Here is a 21,050-nt window from a genome sequence, read left to right on the forward strand (position 1 = left end):
TTTCTTTTTATTTCATTAGTCTTTCCCAAAGGGACGTCTGAGAACCCGACGGGCTCCTCGTGGGGTCAGAAAGGTCTCTATCAAAATAAGGAATTGTATATAATCCCTGTTAGTTTGTTAATGAGGGCGGCGTTTAGTCAGACACTGTAACTGTCTATCATCTTTTTGCCTCTGCTGCACTCTAGTGGCTCTAAAGTGAACATAATATTCCTTAATGTCAAGGAATCTATACAGTGATGGTTCTTTCATTGAAAATACAATGGATGTTACTATCCTCAAAACACAACGTTTATTATGTCACAAATGGCATTTGAGATCAGTCCTAACTATGGTCCATACGGTATATGTTTATGGGTTTCTGAATGATGTGGCTTTTTGTTTAGCTGAGAAGGAATTCAGAGAAAAACCCTGTATGGGGATCGAAAAAAATTAAGAGAGAAGTAAAGATGTTGAGGATTATCTGATTTATGAATTCAAATTCACACAAATGTGATGCATTTTCTGTGTGTGTTTGTGGAGCAATATCACCGATGCATCTGTACTGATTTCAATAAGGGAAAACACGTGTTCACCTGCAGCAGGTCTTCTGTTCTTTTCCTTGGATCAGTGTTGCCACTTTCTGTGTCATAAAAGCAGCAACACATAAAGAACAGAGTTGCTGCCGAGAACTACAAAGACGGCCTTCAAATGTGCAGAACCATATCTTTATCATCCATCAATCAGTCTCCCACAGGGAAAATATTTGTTGTTGCCGTCCCAATTGAGTTACTTTGGGGTTTTTTTCCATTTATAATCGATATTATACTGTCTACATATGCACTTTAGCATTTCTGTATTGATTTATCAAGATTAAGTTTTAGTCAAAAAGAAACTCATTTTATTTTGAAATGATGCTACCGGACGTGTCAGTCATTCTATTTAGTGAAATACTAACAGCTCGGTAAAGTAGCGGTGGACAGGCTGAGCTAGTGATGGCGAGATGAAGATTCATGAAGCATTGAAGCTCTCCATCCAATTGGTTCACTCATGGGCCGAAGCTTCATGGCGCTTAATTTGCTCTACTGCGCCATCAAGTGGACAATAGATGTGAAACAGGCAGAGTGATGATAATGACACCACGGCTTTGGTGTGTGAAGCTTTGAATTGAATAAATGAATGTATGATGTCTGTGATGCCAATACACAAATTATGAACTTATTAATATGGTGTCTGTATTTATGATACAATGGCGGGGTCAAAAGGGAAAGTGGAACCAAATTGGAGAGAGGGTTGTGACGTGAATGTGCTTGTGTTACTAGGGACAACATATAACACGTAAAATAGGGACTTTATTCATTTTTATGTAAAAATAACAACTTTTCCACAGTGCTGGGCCTTTAGGCGGTTTCTTTTTTTTTTTTAGATGATTTCGCCTGCTTTAGAAAATACCCTTTCACAGGGCACAGCTGAAGCTGGGGTACAGAAAAAAGCAACAGCAAGTTTATACAACTTGGAATATACATTTTTCTGTCCTTCCCAATACTCTAGGCGGGTTCTCCAATCTTCCAATGTTTTGGTTCACCCAGGTACGCTTGGACCTCCACTGTTGCGTCTGCAGTGACATTTTGGGTCCTCGTCTGTGGTGTCCAAACGATGCCACAGTTTGCTACCTAAGACAGACAAACAGGCTAAGTGACCAAATACAGTAACACAATTAGAATGTATCCAGTATCAGAGGAGGATCGTATAACAGCAGCACATTCAGAAGTGAGCCTCTTCTCGGCATCTGCTGCTTTATTTGGGCTAAAGAAGCCTATCTTTTTAAACCTGGGATCGAGCAGTGTCGCCAGTGACATGACGCTCATTGATTGCAAAGTGTATAGCTTCTCCCTTAACTGTCTCCTCACACTCTCAGCCATTGCTGTGCTCTCTGGAGTTTGGACAATTCCCATTTCCTCCTCCTCCAGTGTGTGGTAGTGTGGTGTGTGTGGCGTAGCATTGATAAAAGGGGAATGACTTTTGATCCAGACACTCTCTTCTCCTCTGACAGCTCAACTGTGGCATCATTAAATGGGGACAGCACTTTTAGACATTCCGCGATCATTTTCATACTGTTCTGATGAGAGTGGGGCAACGTCAGTGCGAGGTCATAAACACGCTGGAGCATATGGTATGTGATGTTCCAGCGTGTATCCACCTCTTGAATTAGCTTCAGTGCCGGCCGGCCCATTTGCTTCTGCACCTGTGTCAGCCTCTCCTATAAAATTAGCCAACAAAAAGAGATTCATTCAAGTGTCACTGCAGCAGCAACTTAAACAAAACGGCGTCATTTAGAATATTGCAATGAAATAAAGGAATTCACCTTTGCAGTGGTGCAGCTCTTGAAATAGCCCACTATCTTCCTACAGTTTGCCCGGATGTCAGACTACAAAGTGTTTTGGGCAAGAGCCTTTTTTATGAGTAAATTTAAAGTATGCGCCACACAATTTGTGCGACGCAAACGAAGCTCCCTGGCACAAGCGCCCATATTTGCTGTGCCATCAGTCACAAGGCAAGTAACTGTGTGACATAAGTGCTGCTTTTACTGTTGCCAAATTTTCAGCAGTATGTGCCTCAGGGAAATGCAGCACCCCTAACACAACAGAATGCAAGGAGGTGCTTGCATCTATAAAATGGCATGTCACAGCTAGATACGCATCAGTGTTGATGATAGAGATCCACATATCTGATGTTAAACTAACTGCAGATGCCTTCGACACAATGGCTTTGGCTTTCTCCTTGGATTCCTTTATATATGTCCTCCACCATAGCTTTCAAAGCCTAAAGGAAAGAAGAGAGCACTCTTGAAATGGCAAATATGGGGGAAAACACTTCATGTGCTCACATACGCACCTGCCTTGAGGGGAGAACATAGGCAGGGTTGAAAGAACAACAAGCTTTCTGAACCCTTTGTCCTCCACAATAGTGAAGGGCTCGGAATCCTCAATCACCATATTGACCAAGGCCTCATCCACATCATTCTTCTCTCCTGATGACAAAACAAATCCAGTATTCAATTACAGATGTCATTAATTACTCATTTAAAATACAAATGAATGGTGTCTAATACAGACGTACCATGTCATTTTATGTTTGTATGCTATCTTATCATTGCATCCTAAAATGGCTTACCTGAGCTTGGTCCACCTTGGTTGGTCTCCTTGTTTTCATGCAGGGCTCTATAATTACCTTTAGTAAAGGTCATTAGGTACCCGTTAGAGTATTGAGACCCTTTACCAAGGCGGTGGCTTGATCCTCATCCGAAATTCGTTGAGTCTCAAGGTGTGTTAGTTGTATTAACGCAATGCGTGAGACTGGACGGTGAACTAGTAAGAGAATATGTATTGATGTAGGCTTTGATGATGTTACCATTCTCTCCCTAGGCTGGTCTTGAATGCGTTAACTGAGGTCCACCTCAGCATAGATGAGGTGTTATTGTTGTATCAGACACTTCACCTTTTAAAATACCAGAAAGTAGAAGAAAGACATTAGAACAAGGGATACGCTGTGTTGTCACATTTATTTACAGTACATTACGCTAGTTATTATTACTATGTGCATACCTTTATTAGGAGAGATCAGCTCAAAATGTTCCCAGGCAGGAGCAAATCTCCTCTTTATTACAGGTTCCATCGCAAAAAAAGAAGCCCGAATAGATTGCAAACAAACGCGCAATAATGTCCCATGTCCACAAAATGTGAGGGGGGGGGGTCCATTGCGTTTCGCTGCCCCTTATATTTCCAATCGCACGCCAAACCAGCGAACCATTTCCTGAATCAGTCACGTGGTACGGCTGGCTCGCGAGGCTTCGAACGTCACCAACACAAGCCTCGATACGCGCTTCACAATAAGGAAGTACACATCACTAGGCTGAGCAGCGTGGCTACCTGTACAACGTTGCACTAGTTGTAAGTAGGCTACAACACACCATAATAAGTGCGTACGCGTATGTGTTTCATTTGTCTTTGAAACGTATTTTGTTGAGGGAAGCTAATCGAGTAGCTAACTTACCTGGCTAGCCTAAATAACAGCACCGAGAATTACCGGTCGAGTGGATGAAAAAAAAAAAAAGCAAACTACCGCCTTTGAGCTTCTCTAAATTACATATAGCTGCTTCTGGGTATTTGTACTGTAAAGTGTTTTCGTTTATTTTTGTATCGTTCCTTTCCATTTATAGACCGACGAGGACGAAGGATTCCCCTCTACACTCTGCACCTCAGTGGACAAAATAAGGGAAACACCTCATGAAAACCAAATTCATCTTTGAAGTATCACAGCTCCAGGGGCATCCGCTCTGTTATTATCTTCTTCACTGACGGGCGTGATTGTCTGCCAGCTTCAGATGAGTCAGTCGACGCATCCACTCCCAGTATGAGTGACTTAACAGACTTTGACAGAGGCCAGATAATTGGTGCCCAACTTGCAGGTCTGTCGGTCAGAAAAACTGCCCAGTTATGTGATGTATCAAGTCGAACTGTCCTCAAAGTGATGAGTGTATACAACACACATGGACACACATCAGCAAAGAAGAGCGGTGGGCACAAGCCAGAGACTAAAAGGATGCAACTGAGGAAACCTGCTGCATGTGAAGAAGCTGCTGCCTGTGGGAAACCAGGATCTGACTCTGAGGTCGACACACACAATTCTGATGAAGAGAGCAAGAGACATGCATCCCAGACCATAGACGAGGGGTCATAGTCTTATGTGCTTGTGTTTCAGACTTTGGTTCATGTTTGCATAAAGCCACTGCCTTCATTTAATCCACGTTTTGCCCCTTTTTTAACTTTGTCGTTTGTTTTTTTGGTTTATTTTTTTGAAAACCTTAAAAATTGATTTCAGGGTATTCTGTCAGTACATTCCCAGGCTTTTCCTAAGCTTTTTTAAAATTGTTTAAAGAATCGGTTACTTGAACTACAGTAACTATCTGTGTTTGGCTGCTGCATTCAAATGTTTTTGTACAACTTATTGATGAGGAAGTAAATGCATTTAGACAATAACACTAAATTGTGGTAGATTTGTCTTTAGTATTAAATAAGGCACCGTCATTGTAGCATGTACATACAATAAAACAAAAACCTGTAAATTGTATTCCATGCGGGAGAAATGACCATACCTATGTGCTGGCATTAAGCCGTGTTTTAAGGTGACTGTGACCAACTAGTTGCAATCTAAGGTCCATGTTGGTATGTGTTCATGGGGATCTGATGTAACTTTTTGTTTAGTTTTTCTTTCATTACCAAGGCATGTATACCGTGAACATGGTTTCAATAAATTAAAACACATCTGTGTTCTCCTGCTAGTCTGTCTTCTGTCCTTTCACTCACTGTTCTGACCAGTCGTGTATTCACTTTGACCCTCAGAGAAATACTTATTTTGTGTCATATCCTGCATCATCACCAGTTTTCGAAAATGTGTAATACATCTAGTGCAACACACAGTATCGCAACGAGTATGTTATTGCACTGCTGTCTACTGCTCAATTGTCTTTGTACGTAAAATACGCTGTCAAAGTAAAATACATGGAGCGATGTGCTGTAGTCGTGACCCTTTTATTCTGAAAACCTCTGATCGGAAGTACTATTTCACCTCTCCCCGGTGAAACCCAAACATCTCGGTGACAAAGTAACGTTCGCGGTGGACAGGCTGCCAGCGGTGCATGCTTGTAGTTGTAAGTAAAACACCGTAATTAATGCACACCCCTATGTGCTTCACGTGGCAGTAAAAGGGTAAACATATAACGTAGCTACACTCTCAAAACGTATTTTGTTGAAGGAAGCTAGCGTTAATGTAGTAGCTACCTGGTTAGCCTAAATTACAGCATCCAGTTGATTGAAAACCGTGACTGTCAATAAAAACCGGAGAAACGCCAATGAGCTTCTCTACTTGTGTGTAGTGGCCGCTGGGTAATCCTACTGTAGTGTTAATGGTTTTGATTACATCGTACACCCGCTGTTAAGTAAATGTTAGCTCTGGTTGTGTGAGTCCTGATGTCAACGTTACTGGATTCAGTTCAACACAGAACATCTACTTTAGTTTAAGTGTGTCAAACAAATGTAATATCTTGAAATGTTATTTTCTGGTATTTATTATCATCCCTTTCATCCATTTCTAGACACAGTCGTGGATGTTTACCTACCCTGGATCTCTCTGCTCCAGTGTACAAAATAATGGAAACACCATATGACAGAGGACTTTGGATCACCTAAGGAGCAATTACAGGGCCTGCTACCTGCCTGCCAGTTGGGATTGTCTTCTGTCGGCTCCAAAAGAAGCTGTCTTTAAAGCAATATGAGTGACCTAACAGAGTTTGAAAGATGCCAAATAGTTGCTGCACGACTATCGGGTGCATCTGTCACAAAAACGGCACAGCTGTTCAATGTGGCAAGAGGAACCGTCTCCAGAGTCATGACTGTATACATCAAGCATGGACGAACGGCATCAGCAAAGAAGAACAGCGGGCGCAAGTCGAAGCTCACTGAAAAGGATAGACAGACACTCCTCAGGATAGTTGATGAGCACCCTGAGTATACAGCATCAAAAATAACCTCGGAGCTGAACGGACACCTCTCTCACACCGTCTCAGTAAAAACTATACGCCGCGAGCTTCACAAAGCTGGGATTTTTAGAGGAGCGGCCAGTCGGAAGACGGAGGCCGAGACTGACGCGCAGCAGCCAGATGGAAAGGACGCTAAACCTGAGCCTGAAAAAGAGAGTGGCGCGCAAAAAACGGGTGAAGAGAGCACAAGACCTGAAAGGCAAACAAATGACAAAGACTATGGCACACAAAAGTCTGTGGAAGACATAAGAATATCTGAACCCCAAGCCGGTGTCGGAGAGTACAACATAGAAGAGAGGACACAGCCTGAATCAGAAGTCAGCGAAGAAGAGTGCAGCACACACCAGCCGGGTGAAGAGAGCACAGGACCTGAACCTCAGACCGGTGGAACAGAATAACGTGTTGTATTTCTGCCTTTCTAATACGTCCACATTGGTCATGTTAAGGGAAAATCACAGGATGCCTTAATTACATTTCAGTTTCTAGATTGTATTATTTATTTTTGCATGAATGCATAACGGTGCAATATTCTGGCTTCTCGCAAGCTTTTTTACATATTTCCTGGATTATAAATAAACAGTGAACTTAAATGTAGACTGTTGAGAATTATCCTTAATACTTTAAATATCCATACTGTAGATGTCTAACAGTATATTATATTGTTTAAAACACTCAATTCAATACAGATAATTACAGTTCAATGTGATTTGAATCTGAGTCATCACATTCCTCCCACGCTACCTCTTTGCTTTTGTATTATACTTTTCATGTTTATAGCACCTGCATGTGCATAGCTGGGGTGGGACACAAAGCGTCAGACAACATATGTAATGTTTGTTCTGCATATTAAAATGTTACACTGAAAAATCAAAAGTTGTCTGTATGTTCTATTGTTTCTATTGAAATACACTCTGCTCGGTTGTCTTAATGATGTTTTATTCACCTCATATCAATGAGGTCAGACAATACATTAGAAGTACCGCTGTACAAACTGTGGCAATACAACAGAGGTGGGATAATATTTGGATACTTTACTTAAGTAAAGCACTAATAAAGCACTGAAAAACGTTTGACAATACATCACACTTTTAGATACATATTTCTGCTGCATTAATCTGTTGCTTTTTACTGCTGAATATGGTTATGGTTGTGCTCAATATAACTACTTTAATACTGTTGGGTAGTTTAATCTTCAGCATTGCAACATATTCAATATGATCATCATATGTTTGTAGTGTATGTCCTGTGAGAATCTCTCAAAAGTTGTCATGGGCTCAGACAAATATCCCATTTCAGCTAATTTAGTTTAGCTAATCCAAGAAGTGTATAATAGTTTATTGTTTTAAGATGGAGAAGAATTTTCTCAACCCATAAAGGCAAACGTAATCCTTCAGTTTATTACAAAGAAATCTAATCAAAATCACCAAATTTGGAGATACGTGGTTTTCAATGGACAGGAAGGTAAACTGTACTCTGAAAAGTAAGTCAAACTATTGCCTCTGAGATGTGGTCGAGTGGAGGTAAAAGTATTTTCATGGAATGGAAAACGTTAGGCAAAATTCTACAGCAAACTACTGCCTTTAAAAATACCATACCGTTTATTTAACAACTCTCCAACCCGACCACATGTTACATACATATCTAAATGCATCTTATCTATTAAAAGGTATGATAGCCATTTGAATGAAATGTCTTATTATTACATAAAAATAACCGAAATAAATACGACAAATATGCTGTGTTTCATTTATGTTCAGAACTGCTGCACATGGACGTCCCAGAGCGGCTCTCTGGCACGTCCGAGAATTACTCAACAACAACAACGAATCCGGAAGTGCGGCACCAGCTGTAAACACAGCTGTGGAAGCTGGCGTTAAAGTGAAAGATGGTGTACGTGTCCAACGGTGAGTGGTTTGTCCTGTGTCTTCAACAGTTTTCTCATCGTAAGAGAAAATTAATAGCGGTTTTGTTGACATAACTTTATCTGTCGAACACTTTCAGTTAAAACACACCACTTCTACATTAAACGTGTAGTTGTAGCAGAGCTTTAAACTGCATTGAGCTAACAGCTAGCTCGTTAGCATTTAGCCTAGCTGGATCTGCGTAGCAGGAAGAACTGCTGACATAATCGAGATAGTTTTGTACAACAGGGTATCTACTAGTGTTTGCTCTATTGGTCAGCATATCGCCTCGCTACTGCTAGTTTGAGTGTGCTATATTGAACATTACGCAATGTAACAAGTCTCGGACCCCGCTGTGTTGCGTCTTGTTTTACTTAACGTTAGCTGTTGGCCTGTGTTAAACCATTAACTGGCAAACCGAGGAAGGAATGTGTACATACTCTTTGATGTTAAACGTCAACCTCACAAGCTATTCTGTTCACCATTAACTGAGCCCTGCTGTCTCACACACCGATCTCAGGTCAGGTTCTGGACAGCAGGTCCCAGTCCCCATGGAGTCTATCCTTCTTCGTCGATCTCTTCTGGGGAGCAGTGGATTTCTTCGGCCTGTTGTAAGTGCTTAGCTGTCTAATATTGTTAACGTGTTGCTAGTCAAATTAATGGAAACTGGTGGAGTAGTAATTCCAAGGCTAGAGTCTACGTGCAAGCAGGTTACTGTACTCTGCAGTGCTGTGAGCTAAACGGTAATGTCAGCATCCTCATGCCAACATGCTGAAGTTCACCATCTTAATTTAGGCCATTAGCATTGCTAACACTTTTTAATGAGGTGGATCTGAATGTCACGTGTTTCTCAGGTATTTTGTCATAGGCCAAAGAATTGAGGTGATGTTTTTATATTCCCTCGTGACACTGATCTTCTTTTGTCCTCTTACCAGTTTTAAGACGATACTTCACCCTAACATGACGAAGGGTGGAAACTCTGGTTCGTCACGCTTCACTGATGGCAGAGGGTAGGTTTCAGGGGCACAGTCCATTTCTCTACTGTCACAAACACTGGGGACATGCCTTACGTGTCCCTCTATCTTAAACGTTGAAGGTACCCTAATCCGAAGGTGGGAGTGTCGTCTGTGTGGATCCATGTATGAAAACCACTGGTTTTCATACATGGGAGCTGCAGAGTTTAAATACTATCTTACGCTGTTGCCCACTATAGCAGTTAAATTAATTGCAGCATCGTGTATCAAGTGTTTTTCTCATTTATGTTGCCTATCCCTTCCAATTGAGCATCAAATAGCTAATGTAGGAAAAGACAATTAAAAAAAAAATCATTTAAGACCTCTACCCTCATTTTATAATCTTTCCTCTTCTGTCACTTGTTTTTTCAGTCCTCCAGGTCCCCCTGGTGGCAGGAGAAGGATGGGGAGAATTAACCACGGCGCAGGTCCCAGCTCCCCACCAATGGGTGGAGGAGGATGAGGAAGGTGAGGATTTTTGTTTTTTATTAAACATCACCCATAAGATAAACCTCTTGTTGATATCGTGTACCTTCTATATCTGGAGCCTGTATCACAAAGTGAGATCAGGGGTTTGTTATAACAAGTGGCCTTAAAAAGTACTTTGCCTCACATATTTGGAGACATAACTCCTCCATTGTATACTCCTCCCTTCTCTCTAGGTAAACGCCTACACTGAATGTGTAGGCGTGGGGCCTGGCACAGTGTCTATTTGCTGACAACCTAAAGGAAGACGGTGATGTCACAGTGCTGAAGCCCCTCTTCATCAGCTGCCGCTGCAACCAGCAGTTTCTTGACGCCTTTCTGGGAATTCCTACACGTAGGGACCAGAATGGCCGATGCAGCAGCTATCCTCATTTCCTCCCTTCATCCTCTTTTGGCCCGAACATTTTACTGTCACACCAGTTCCCTTCTGAACTGAAGTTTCATGAAGTTAGTTTGTCATTGTTTTGTATGTTTCTGTCTGAATAAAAATGTTCGATGTTTAAACATGTTACCACTGAGTTCCATTACTATTACACTCTGTAACAACACAACTTGCCTCTGTGTAGAGCTAGGGCACGCACTTCAAAATCAATAATGTGAAGATATTATAAAAAATTGTATCTAATAAATGGCTGATTGTATTTGAAATATAATGTGGCAGAGCCGGCGGAGGCATTTGTTGTTTTAACTCGGACAGTGAATGTAAATCTTAAAGCATTGAGTTTCTGGGTTAATAGTTTGTTTCAATCCAATATGTTCATATTTCCAAAAAAGGTGGATTTTGTTTGTTCCAAGCAAATGCAACAATTGTATATCCAAGCGTGATGGGTTTATTTACACAAATCCAAACTTTCAAAAAGAGGCAAGAATTGCAGTATTTACAGAATATTATTAAAGACTTCAAAAGTTCTACAATAATGACTCCCATCTGGGTTTCTATTGGATGACACAAGTAAACATGGTGTTAGCCGTGCTATAATTGTCAAAGGGATACGTTGACCTGAACAAGCTGCTCACGCTACGCCTCCTGTGTAGACGCAGCGTTAAGATTCAAGTAAAATCTGTTTGCTTTCACCAGACAAAGGCAGCTCTCTCGCGGAGCATTCGGACACCAAACCGCTGCCACTCCCTCTGGTGGATCCACATCTCCTGAGTGGTGTCCAGACACGCCAGCACTGCTCCCCCCTTCCATGATATCAGCCGAGGGTTCATGTCCTAGAGCACAGATGCCCATCAATATACAAGTACAATAAAAAAAAAAAATGAAGCCCACTAAACAACATGCTACTTCGTCCACATTGCAGATCTGTATCTGACTTTATGGCTGTACAACATATTCCAGGTTACCTTAGGCCGCGTGATAACTTCCACGTTGTCTACCAGCCTTCTGAATGAGGGCGGCATCTTGTTGATGATGCGGTGAAGCAGAAACTCCTGAGCACCGTGAAACATGAGCCCTCCTCCCACGACCAGGATGGAGCTGTACATCTTGCGTTTGGTTTCATCTGATGCTACAAAAAAAAATAAAAATAAAATACAAGAAGAGGTTATACCGGACATCCTGATCACTGTAAAACATCTGTCCTCCACATCCTATATATATATATATTTTACTTTACTACATCCTGTCCGTCCTTACCACAGCAGTCGATGCTATGCAGGATGGCCTTGTCCAGGCCCAGTGCTTTGCTCTCAAACTGGCTCATGATGGCAGTCTTCCTGGAGAGGTGAGCAGACAGGGGCTCTTCCACCTCTCCTGCCCCCATCAGGCACTCCCCCTGCGCAGGCCCAAACTCCATCTCCACCTTCATCCCTCCTCCAGCGCTGCCACTCCCACAGCCCCTGCTCAGGTCAGAGAGCTCCCCAACCCCTCCCTGACCACTCATCTCACCATCCAAACCACCACCTGGTCTGGACATACCCTTACGGTCTGCACCAGATTTGGAGGACTGGTGAAGAAAATGAAGAAAATAATAATTAAAAAAAGAAAAGATCACAGAGCCTTTATCTGAAGAAGAAATAATAATGAGTATTATATAATCTCTGTGTGAGTGTGTGTTACCTGGTCCTGTTTGCTCTGTGTAGTCATCAGGTAGTGTTCATCATGAGGATCCTCTGAGTCTCCTTGGGAACGGTACTGAAGTGATGTCATCTTCTGACCTACGATGCCAAATGTGGTCGGGTAGAAGAGACCCATAGGTGCCTAACAACATATAGATACGAGCCAGAACACATGAGGAGGGGACACAACAACAACAAAATCGATAAAAAGTACTTCCAGTACACAAGCTGGAGACTGAACAATGTAAAATAATGTTTTATTCATTACTATCCAACCTAATTACCTGTAATTTCTCATCCCCTAGGCGAACCTGGTAGAGAAGAGCTGGGGCTTCTGGGAGACGTGTCTGGAATTCATGATCTTGTAGTCCTGATATGTCCTGGAGTAATAAGTGGAGGAAAGACACATTTAGGAATTTATCTGAATAACTGTAGATTTCTCTGTCCATTCTTAAAAAAAGACTATAGTGATTTAAACAGACACAAAGGTGCCAACGCTGCTCTAAAACTGATCAAAGTACAACGCTACAGTTCCCCAATACTTCACCCCCTGAACAACACACACTTGGTTCAGATGGCAGAAGGTCTCTTTCAGTTGCTGTAGCAGCTGACAGTTCAGTCTGCTGGACAGCTGACAGTCTCTGTAGGGAAAGCCCGCCCTCTGCAGGAGCCAGAAGAAAGTGCGGGTCACATCTGAGCCGCCATAAGCCAAACACAATCTGCAAAGTCCAACAGACAGAAAATACAAAGTCACTGAGGGATCTTTGTTTCCCTACACGGGCAGTGTGTTATAACCGGACTGGAGCAACACAATGACTTTTTCTTTGAACCAGAGGGAAAGCTCTAATGTTATTGCAAGGGAATACAAAAAAATTCCAGGAACAAAATTCCCACCTTGATGCTTTTGGGGGCAATACGAACTGACCAGAAACAATCAATTTGAATCAAACATTGAGTATTGTCATCTTCTGTATGTCAGTGTTCTGAGTCTCATGTGTAAAAAGGCTCCATGATGTCTCCAGTTATAACCTGGATGAATAAACTATTTCATAGAAATAAATTAAACACAGAAGTGGTTCTCAGTCCCACCTGGAGTTCCGGTGGGACACGCCGTCCTCTACGCAGCAAAGACTGGACTTCTGGTCTCCAACATCCACGACACAAGCACTGCTCAACCCACTGCCGAATGTAGCACACACCGACTCCTGGTGCACGATGATCGCTACACACACACACACACACACACACACAAGGACAGAGCATGAGGCGACGCAAAGAGAGACAGATTGGATGGTTCCTCAGCCTGCCCTGAATTTGCTGTTGCGGAGGATAACAGTGTATATGTACATTTTAGTTGTCAGCCATACATGTATACATGTGTGTAATACCTGAGAAGCCCATATTAAGCAGCAGCATGTTGACAACTTCTTTGATGTGCTGCCTGTTACAGATGTCGGGCACCAGTAGGATGCATCTGTAATACTGGAAACAAGTCACAAAAGCCACGTGAGAAAAAGAGATTCGACCATCAGCGTAGCTCGATCTCATTTTCATTATTTTCTACCTTCAACATGTTGCAGAGGACTTTTGTGACATGAGGAGGTTTCTCCTACCTTTAAGTCTTTGAGGGGGATCTCCAGCTGCTTCTGAATGACGTGACTCCAGATCGTCTCGAGGTCAGCCAGTACGGCGGTCAGGGAGCCTCCGGTACCGGCATGCACATTGAGCTGACCTCTGACTATTGGCCAGTGGATGTTGTAACAGTCAGATGGATTCACATAAAGAGCCTACATGATGGCAGGATGGAAGGGTGGAGGGAGCATGAGAAAAATGGATAAAACAGACAAAGAGTCTAGGTAATACAGTTTTATTTTATGGAAGTTAACAGACGCATGGACTGACCTCCTCTCCCACCAGATGAGGAGGCTGGTGGGCTGTGTTGGTCCACTTCACCCTGGAGCTGCTGTCTAGTACTGCCGGACGGATCTGACAGTTATAAGCTCGGGCCTTTACTCACACAGGTACAAAACAAAACAAAAAGATTCTTTAATGAATTTCTGCACATAAAAGCATAAAGCACTTGAGTTATTCAAAAAAACACCATTTACGATTCAAAAGCAAATATGTAATCGAACCATGTTGCTGCGCTCAGTGAATATTGCATTATTACGTATGAGTTCTCTCTCTTTCATAATACACACCTGGTCAGCGGACACGGGTGTCCTCCGCACTCCGTTTGACATTTTCTTGGACCAGATGGCCTGGTCCACCATTTTAAGCCCATTCTGCCTCTGCTCATTACTCTCTGCTTTCTGCCAAACAGGAAGTAGACACAATGCACAGTGGAATAAGATACAGAATAAAAAATAGGGCTGCACAATTAAAAATCACAGTATGGCCTACTGCAATTTATAAATCGGCAGACAAAATGCCAAAATACCATTTTATAAATTAAATATTGTCCTTCTGCGGAGCTGTCCTGGCCTACACATCATATTCTACAGACCTAAGAAAACATATTGTCTGGTACAGATCCCTACAAACATCACACAATGATTTTAATCTGTAAAACTAATTGCAATTAGATATCTTTTCTAAATCGTTCAGCCCTAGCATTAAAGCCTGGGTGTATCTGCTCACGAGCCACTTACATTTAGACCATCTCTCAACAGCCAGGCATCTTCATATCTCGGCTGTCCAGTTTGTTTGTGTCTGCGCGCTATCACATGTGGGAGTGTCACCGGAAGATTATCTGTAGCTCGGCCAATGCGGAGCGTCCTTGAACCAGGGTGGATGACAACTATGAAGTTGCTCTGTATTTGCTGTAAGAGAGGAACGTATATAGACAGAGGGAGATGGTCAGCACAACAAAACTAGAAATCACAAAAGTACGTGGACGCCTGAACATTACACCAACATGTGGTAATGTTTTTCACACAATGTGTGAACCGGGCTGAAGGGATTTTCTCCCCTTCAGCTACAAGAGCATTAGTGAAGTCCAACACTGATGTTTGTTCACAGTCAGCCTTCGAGTTCATCCCAAAGGTCAGAGCTCTGTGCAGGCCAGTCATCTTCTTCCACACCAAACACAGAGTCTGTTCTCTGTGGACCCCAAACTGTGCACAGGGACATTGTGGTGTTGGAACAGTAAAGGGTCTCCCCAAACTGTTGCCTCAGAGTCGATGTTGGACACACAATACAGAAATGAATGTGTAAATATAAAATGAAATACCATTGTAACATACCATTGTATGCTGCAGCATCATCAAAATAAAGCTCAAACCAAAGGTATTTGTAATATGTGTCTTATCAATGCAAACTGAACACCTGAGGTTGTCAGTTGATGGTCAAATACTGTACCTGAAGACATCACTTTAAGACAAAGATGAGTTCAAGTGACTGATATCAAACCCCGGTCACTCCAGAATAGTCTGTGCACGTGAAAGCTGAATGGACTGAATTATAAAGATTGAGACGAGGATATTCGACTATTGTTTTTATAAATAGCAGCATTAGACAACAATTGAAACACTCGACTTCCCGTCTCACCTCCTGAAGGGGGTCTGGGATGACCGGAGGAGCGATGGGTCTTTTCACCCCGCGTTGTTGCTCCTTTTCTTTCTCCTTGTCTCGTTCCTTCTCCTTCTCCTTCCCGTTGTCCTGCTCTTTCTCAGCCTGGGTCATTGTTGGTGAAGATTTTTAGTCGATTAAATAGTCATAAATAACGAGTCGCAAGCTCTTTGTGCTTGTGAAGTGCTTCAACATGCAACCCAGAAGCGAGGACCTTCCTCTGAATAGAAAGTTTGTTGCAGCGGTAGATTCTACTTCCGTGTTTGATCACGTGCCACAAGACAGCGGTTTCTATTTGTCGAAAGACATTTTTACTTAGCACTGCCTCTTAGCTGAGTCAAAGGCACTCATTTGTCAACATTATTAAATTACTTTTCTAATTTTCATATAGAGTTGCTGTAGCTTAAGTATGTTATATTTAAAAATAATAACAGTAAAATGCCTTTTCTTAACTCAGATACTCTACTGTAAACAAGACTGTGAACATTTGCCTTCACGAGGGTTGAGACAAGCAAAAATAATTGCAGACTGTGAATGCTGTTTTGCAGACACATTCAATTTGCAATGTCAAATTTAAAGAGTCTCAAAAACACAGCATTACAAAATGCTAATAATTGAGCTTTAATTATAATTGTATTATATTATATGTGTTTTTAAATTGTATTACCAAATTGCACCTTGAATTGACATTTACAACATGCATTGCCATTAAAATAATGTCAGTATTAAAAAAATGGAAAAGAGCTACAGGATTGTGAGCTAGTTTTATGAGTATTAGCTAAAATTAACCACCATGTGCTTTTTGCCGACCAAGTAAATTTGTAGCAGTGAAACCTACTGGGCCCCTTGACCTATTACCAGTAGGAGAGTTCATTCATTCCCTGACATATGTGTATGAACTGTGTATTAATCCCGTTCAGGATCACATGATCTAGGATGTTATCCTAGCAACCACCTCCTTCTTTAGGCTATTTAAGGATTGCACATCAAGTAAAGATAATAAACAAACACAACAAATACATTATTTCAGAAATGTATTACACAAAAAAAGAAGAGAGAAGTTGTCTTTGCTGCCTTTTTTTCTTTCTTTGTGCCAGTGTTCATCAGTTTATCATTTCTACATGATGACGATGATGACAGATGAAACACTAACGCAACATGTTTAAGGTGGAAAACAAAAACGGTAAACAATGATGTTATTACAAAATAGAGTAATAGGCTACAGTATGCAGTGCTGGAAAACACAGAGACAAGTATCAACCCTTAAGGTGTCCAAGCCAGTGTTCTGGTTACCAAAATAAGCATAGGTCTATGCCAGCTATAGAATAGATACATGTAACCTTTAGAAACCGTAATGAAAGACAAAGCTATTCACTATGAACTATTCTGACCCATCCTCTTTCTCCATCAATCTGAACATTTTCATTACAAATCTTCAAATAATGGTAGCCACAGATTTCAATGGTTCTGCCTTTCTGGAAATGTTTGGCTGGTGTCCTCGTAGCTTTTCTACAGCTGCCCCTAACTTCACTGTACAATTTTCACTGTCGGCAATCCCCAGTCTGAAGATCAGATCTGATATCTTCTTGTCATCCTGACTCCCGGTATGAAGACTCCTGCACAGCTTGTTCAAGTCCTTCATCAAACAGAAAGTCTTGCAGGCCCTCAGTTCCAGCGGAAGGTTACTAGGCTTCTTGTCCTGCTGCTCGCCCAGCTGCACCACGCAGAACTTAGCCAAGTCGCTGGCACTCTTTGCGTGGCCTGCCACCATGTTGAGAGTCAGGGGGTAAAGGTCATGAGCTGAAGCTGGTATTGAGGGCTCTTGGGAGGTGCGGTTGGGAGGAGAGTGGCTGAGCAGTGAAGAGGACTGAGAGAAGAGAGTTTTTTATTTTTTTTAAATCACTCATAGCAGACTGCAAGTTAAAAATGATCAATATTACATAAAAGTTACAATCTACCTTTGGGCAGACGATGAGGACTCTGTGTGCAGTCTTGGCCTTTTCTGCCAGCCAGCGCATTGGCCCCATCTCTGCGATCTTCCTCTGTTGCCACATGTCGACAGCCACGCTGCAGCCGCCGTACCACTGCAGGAACTCGACGAGGGCCACCACGGCCCGCTGGAAGGCTGAATCCTCAGCAGGGTACACCACAAGGACAGGGACGGGAGCCATGGGAGATGTAGGCAACCTTTTGAAATCCGATAATGTGGCAACGTTAGCTCTAAATCTTTGATCTGGAGAGTAGGAAGTCATTGGAAAGTAACGCTTAGTTATCTTCAGCACAGTGACAAACATTTGATGTAACCTAGAGGGGATTTCTGAATTTGTTTGTGGTGAGCTCAAACTTGATATATTTCAGTACTTTCTTCATCTTGCAGGGGAGGCATATTTCCTTTGCAGATAACAAGACTTTTAGCTAAAGTAGTTCAAGCTGAGCTCATTTTCAATGCGACAGAAAAGTCCTTGTAAATTGGTTGGGAAGAATTTCGCAAATTTCAAATATTTTGATCCAGTAGCTTTGTTACTCAGGACAGGTCCAAAGCATGTGTACAAGATTGACGAGTGAGCCTGTGGATCTGTCTTAAGTTGTTTTACCATTCAACATCTGCAATTTTGTGCCTACAAGGTCCTCTCCCAACTAAATGCATGTTTTTAAAGTGTTGTATTTACAGATCATGTAGCAGGAAAGCAGGATCACCAGACTGATCAGTCCTCCAAAAATGGCCATTGCTATGTTGGTGAAGTTGACATTACCAGGGACAGCGTCTTTTAACTTTTCTGCAGGGACAAAGAAATACACACAAAAACAATTCCCCATTTTACTTCATGTAATTATATTGAGATTGTACTGCATGTCTTTAAGTAATGGTGCAGTCATACCTAAAGAGTTGATCTCACCTGTGGTGAAATCTTAAAAAAAAAAAAAGGATTGTTAAAGACAGAAGTATCAACATTTTTGTACTATACATTATATACACACATGCACCAGCAAATGAGATTGCTCACATATAGGAACTGCAGTAGGCTTTGGTGTAACACCTGAAAAAAATCAGAGAAGGAGGTTTAAACATGTTACTCTTTTAAAAATGAAAATTTTAATAAAGTATCAAAGTAAGTGGAGAATTTAAAAGAACAAGAACTTACGCTTTGGTGGGTGAGGTATTTTGATTTTGACAAACTTATAAGCGAGCCCCCCCCCCAGGGGAGGCAATGGCAGATTGGCAGCTTCGATGGTGTTTGGGCCATACCTTGCATCTACTAAATAATAAAACCATTTCTAGATTTGAAAAGAAGAAAGTCATTGCATTAACCTCACATATTTCAAACTCATGTTGTGCAGACAATTGACTGATAAACACAGATTCCATGATACCTGCTTTGATCCACTGAGGTCTGTCTTGGCCAAAGCTGGATTGTAGATACAGTGGTACGCAGATTCCCCCATAATCCTGATCCAGATGCCTGTCAGATATTTAATACTAGCTGCAAAGAGAAAGTTAATGGCAGACATCCTGCATGACTAAACACCGTTTGTATAAATAATTGATATATTGTAAATACCATGTTTTCTCATCAGAGGAAAAGCTTTCATAAAGTCAGCTTATTGTTATTATTATTGTTGTTGTTGTTATTAGTAGTAGTAGTATTTATATTATTATTATTGTTGTTCTTTCTGTTGTTGTTATTATTTCAAAGTAGCCGATGGGTAAAAGGCCTCATCAGCTCTTTTTGAATGGCTTGTTATAGATCCATGACCAAATACTTTCACAGGTTTAGTTATAGGTCAGGGCGTTATCTATAACAATATTGTAATTTATAACATCATATATTATCTATAATAAAGCTCTGGACCCTGAAGATGCCAATACATATTGTTGCTTTGCTCAAAATTCACAGCACACTAACTCTGTAATGATCCATGTTACTTATCCAGGCACTTCATGCTCGTCTCCTCAGATTAAAACAAGCCCAACACCTTGCAGTTTGTTCTGCAGAACGAACAATTTTACATTTTCCACAATGCTTTTAAATACAAATAATACTTCTGGGGTGCACTGCCTTAAAATAATCTATTAGGGTGTCTATATTTTAGAATTTGAGTGTGTACCAGCTACAATATATCAACATAAACGTTTTTACCTTCTGTTTAGTACAGTGTCAACTCAACCAGATTAAAGTCCTGTTTGAGAAAAAGAGGGGAGTTTCTGGGAAATCTCCTCAGTTATTTGATCAACATTGTAGGTGTAGCAACGTTTGATGTTTTTAGATAATGAATAATAATCGATAAGCTAATTTATTGTTTTTAAAATATATATTTAATAATCAATTCTGAAGATGCCATGTCAGCAAATTACCCAGAAAAAACATCCCACGTGTTTGCTAAACTGTATTACTAGAAAACAAGTGGTTCATTAAGTTCCATGTAAGTAAATTCAAGTGTTGTATCTTACCATCAATGTTGATTGCCCAGCTTATGTTCATCATGCATTGTTCTCCCTCCGTCACTTTCGCCACTCTCAGGTCCACCAGGAAAGACGGAGAGGTATCATTGCCAGGAGGGAAATCTGGAGAAACAAACAATGGTGCAATAATGTGTAGCCTATATTATTATTCTCTGAAATTTAATCAGATGTTGTCAGCTGTTTGAAGTGTAGACGTATTGTACTTTCAGTTGTGTAATGCTCAATGTAAAAACATTATTCACAAGAACTTGGAATGGAGGCACCTGCTTGGCTACAGACTTGCATTACATTTTTATTACATTTCAGGCAGACATTTCAAATAAACATCTGTTGTTTACCCCTAGCTTCCATATACAATATAAACTTTCTTTTCATAACAAATGTCTTTATATTCGTTATTCTTTATTTCTTAATCTGATGGGCTATATCAGGTAATGGAATTTCCACTTGAGTCATCCTGCTTTATGATCCAAGAGTTACATTTCTATCCAAAAGACAGAGCTGGCAGCTTTGAAACATAATAATAAATCAACAGTACAAAATGGTTTAGAAGATTGGTCTCTGCATTGGCCAACAAACACTGTTTTGAAATAAAACCCACAGTGGCTTCAAAACCAGCCACTACTATTATTAACTGTTAATTAGAGGTCAGACCTCATCCAGAGTATGGATAGTAAATTACATACCATCACTTTCATGACACTCCACTTTCTGCAAGAAATCACAGAAACAGATTACTTGATTTACTTTTAATTGAACTAACAATTAATGGCTCATTTGCCAAAGTCGATAACTTACAATTTCATCTGATGTCACCTGGGCCGCGAGATAGTAGAGCAAAACCAGTCCGGCTCCCCACATCATCAACACCTGGTTGTACCTAAAAGAAAACGTAGAACTACAATAAGCAAACCGAAAAATAAGGGATACGCCTTTACAATGCACAGCATCTGGCTCGTTACATCCCGTGCACTTGTTGAATG

At 41.2% G+C, this 21,050-nt stretch overlaps 3 protein-coding genes and 2 long non-coding RNA genes across 7 annotated transcripts; 2 read left to right on the forward strand and 3 right to left on the reverse strand.

Annotated features, from left to right (window-relative positions):
- Positions 1 to 1,313: 1,313 nt before the first annotated feature.
- Positions 1,314 to 3,840, reverse strand: LOC142951937 (uncharacterized). Of its 2 annotated transcripts, XR_012954624.1 has the most exons (5): positions 3,582 to 3,840; positions 3,151 to 3,474; positions 2,872 to 3,007; positions 2,342 to 2,799; positions 1,314 to 2,236 (listed from the first exon to the last, which is right to left on the reverse strand). It is a non-coding gene; the product is annotated as an uncharacterized LOC142951937 (long non-coding RNA). The 2 variants fall into 2 exon arrangements; XR_012954623.1 differs by having other exon boundaries at positions 2,342 to 3,007.
- On the forward strand, positions 3,739 to 5,317 carry LOC142951933 (uncharacterized). The gene is made up of 2 exons (XR_012954622.1): positions 3,739 to 3,926; positions 4,196 to 5,317. It is a non-coding gene; the product is annotated as an uncharacterized LOC142951933 (long non-coding RNA).
- Positions 5,318 to 8,328: 3,011 nt separating this feature from the next.
- Positions 8,329 to 9,960, forward strand: selenok (selenoprotein K). 2 transcript variants are annotated; one of them, XM_076093841.1, is made up of 4 exons: positions 8,329 to 8,478; positions 8,996 to 9,086; positions 9,411 to 9,485; positions 9,861 to 9,960. In XM_076093841.1, the coding sequence occupies exons 1-4, from the start codon at positions 8,460 to 8,462 to the stop codon at positions 9,958 to 9,960; spliced, it is 285 nt and encodes a 94-aa protein (XP_075949956.1). In that variant the 5' UTR covers positions 8,329 to 8,459. The 2 variants fall into 2 exon arrangements, with proteins under 2 accessions (XP_075949956.1, XP_075949964.1); XM_076093849.1 differs by having other exon boundaries at positions 9,861 to 9,951.
- Positions 9,961 to 10,781: 821 nt separating this feature from the next.
- Positions 10,782 to 15,850, reverse strand: actr8 (actin related protein 8). Its single transcript, XM_076093825.1, has 13 exons — positions 15,585 to 15,850; positions 14,687 to 14,857; positions 14,237 to 14,347; positions 13,938 to 14,042; positions 13,649 to 13,822; positions 13,424 to 13,517; positions 13,125 to 13,257; positions 12,601 to 12,754; positions 12,320 to 12,415; positions 12,037 to 12,177; positions 11,614 to 11,923; positions 11,322 to 11,485; positions 10,782 to 11,189 (listed from the first exon to the last, which is right to left on the reverse strand). The coding sequence occupies exons 1-13, from the start codon at positions 15,717 to 15,719 to the stop codon at positions 11,046 to 11,048; spliced, it is 1,932 nt and encodes a 643-aa protein (XP_075949940.1). The 5' UTR covers positions 15,720 to 15,850; the 3' UTR covers positions 10,782 to 11,045.
- Positions 15,851 to 16,632: 782 nt separating this feature from the next.
- Positions 16,633 to 20,970, reverse strand: il17rb (interleukin 17 receptor B). The gene is made up of 6 exons (XM_076093892.1): positions 20,866 to 20,970; positions 20,754 to 20,778; positions 20,056 to 20,169; positions 18,275 to 18,382; positions 17,564 to 17,838; positions 16,633 to 17,472 (listed from the first exon to the last, which is right to left on the reverse strand). The coding sequence occupies exons 1-6, from the start codon at positions 20,929 to 20,931 to the stop codon at positions 17,041 to 17,043; spliced, it is 1,020 nt and encodes a 339-aa protein (XP_075950007.1). The 5' UTR covers positions 20,932 to 20,970; the 3' UTR covers positions 16,633 to 17,040.
- Between the last annotated feature and the right edge of the window lie 80 nt (positions 20,971 to 21,050).

The sequence above is a fragment of the Anarhichas minor genome, unplaced genomic scaffold (genome assembly GCF_050575085.1).
Source record: "Anarhichas minor isolate MPS153535 unplaced genomic scaffold, ASM5057508v1 ptg000003l, whole genome shotgun sequence".
In the NCBI taxonomy this organism is placed as follows: domain Eukaryota; kingdom Metazoa; phylum Chordata; class Actinopteri; order Perciformes; family Anarhichadidae; genus Anarhichas; species Anarhichas minor.

Bases quoted from the DNA above. Each gene is read 5' to 3' on its own strand.
- selenok (XM_076093849.1), top strand. The intron at 9,087-9,410 runs GTAAGTGCTTAG...TCCTCTTACCAG, and splicing joins GTGGATTTCTTCGGCCTGTT to TTTTAAGACGATACTTCACC. The intron at 9,486-9,860 runs GTAGGTTTCAGG...TTGTTTTTTCAG, and splicing joins CGCTTCACTGATGGCAGAGG to TCCTCCAGGTCCCCCTGGTG.
- actr8 (XM_076093825.1), bottom strand. From the start codon at position 15,719: ATGACCCAGGCTGAGAAAGAGCAGGACAACGGGAAGGAGAAGGAGAAG. The intron at 12,755-13,124 runs GTGGGACTGAGA...TGGACTTTGCAG, and splicing joins GTGTCCCACCGGAACTCCAG to ATTGTGTTTGGCTTATGGCG. The intron at 11,924-12,036 runs GTAACACACACT...TTTCTTCACCAG, and splicing joins CACAGAGCAAACAGGACCAG to TCCTCCAAATCTGGTGCAGA.
- il17rb (XM_076093892.1), bottom strand. From the start codon at position 20,931: ATGATGTGGGGAGCCGGACTGGTTTTGCTCTACTATCTCGCGGCCCAG. The intron at 20,779-20,865 runs GTAAGTTATCGA...GATTTCTTGCAG, and splicing joins AGGTGACATCAGATGAAATT to AAAGTGGAGTGTCATGAAAG. The intron at 17,839-18,274 runs GTAAATACAACA...CCTACTCTCCAG, and splicing joins GCTTTCCTGCTACATGATCT to ATCAAAGATTTAGAGCTAAC.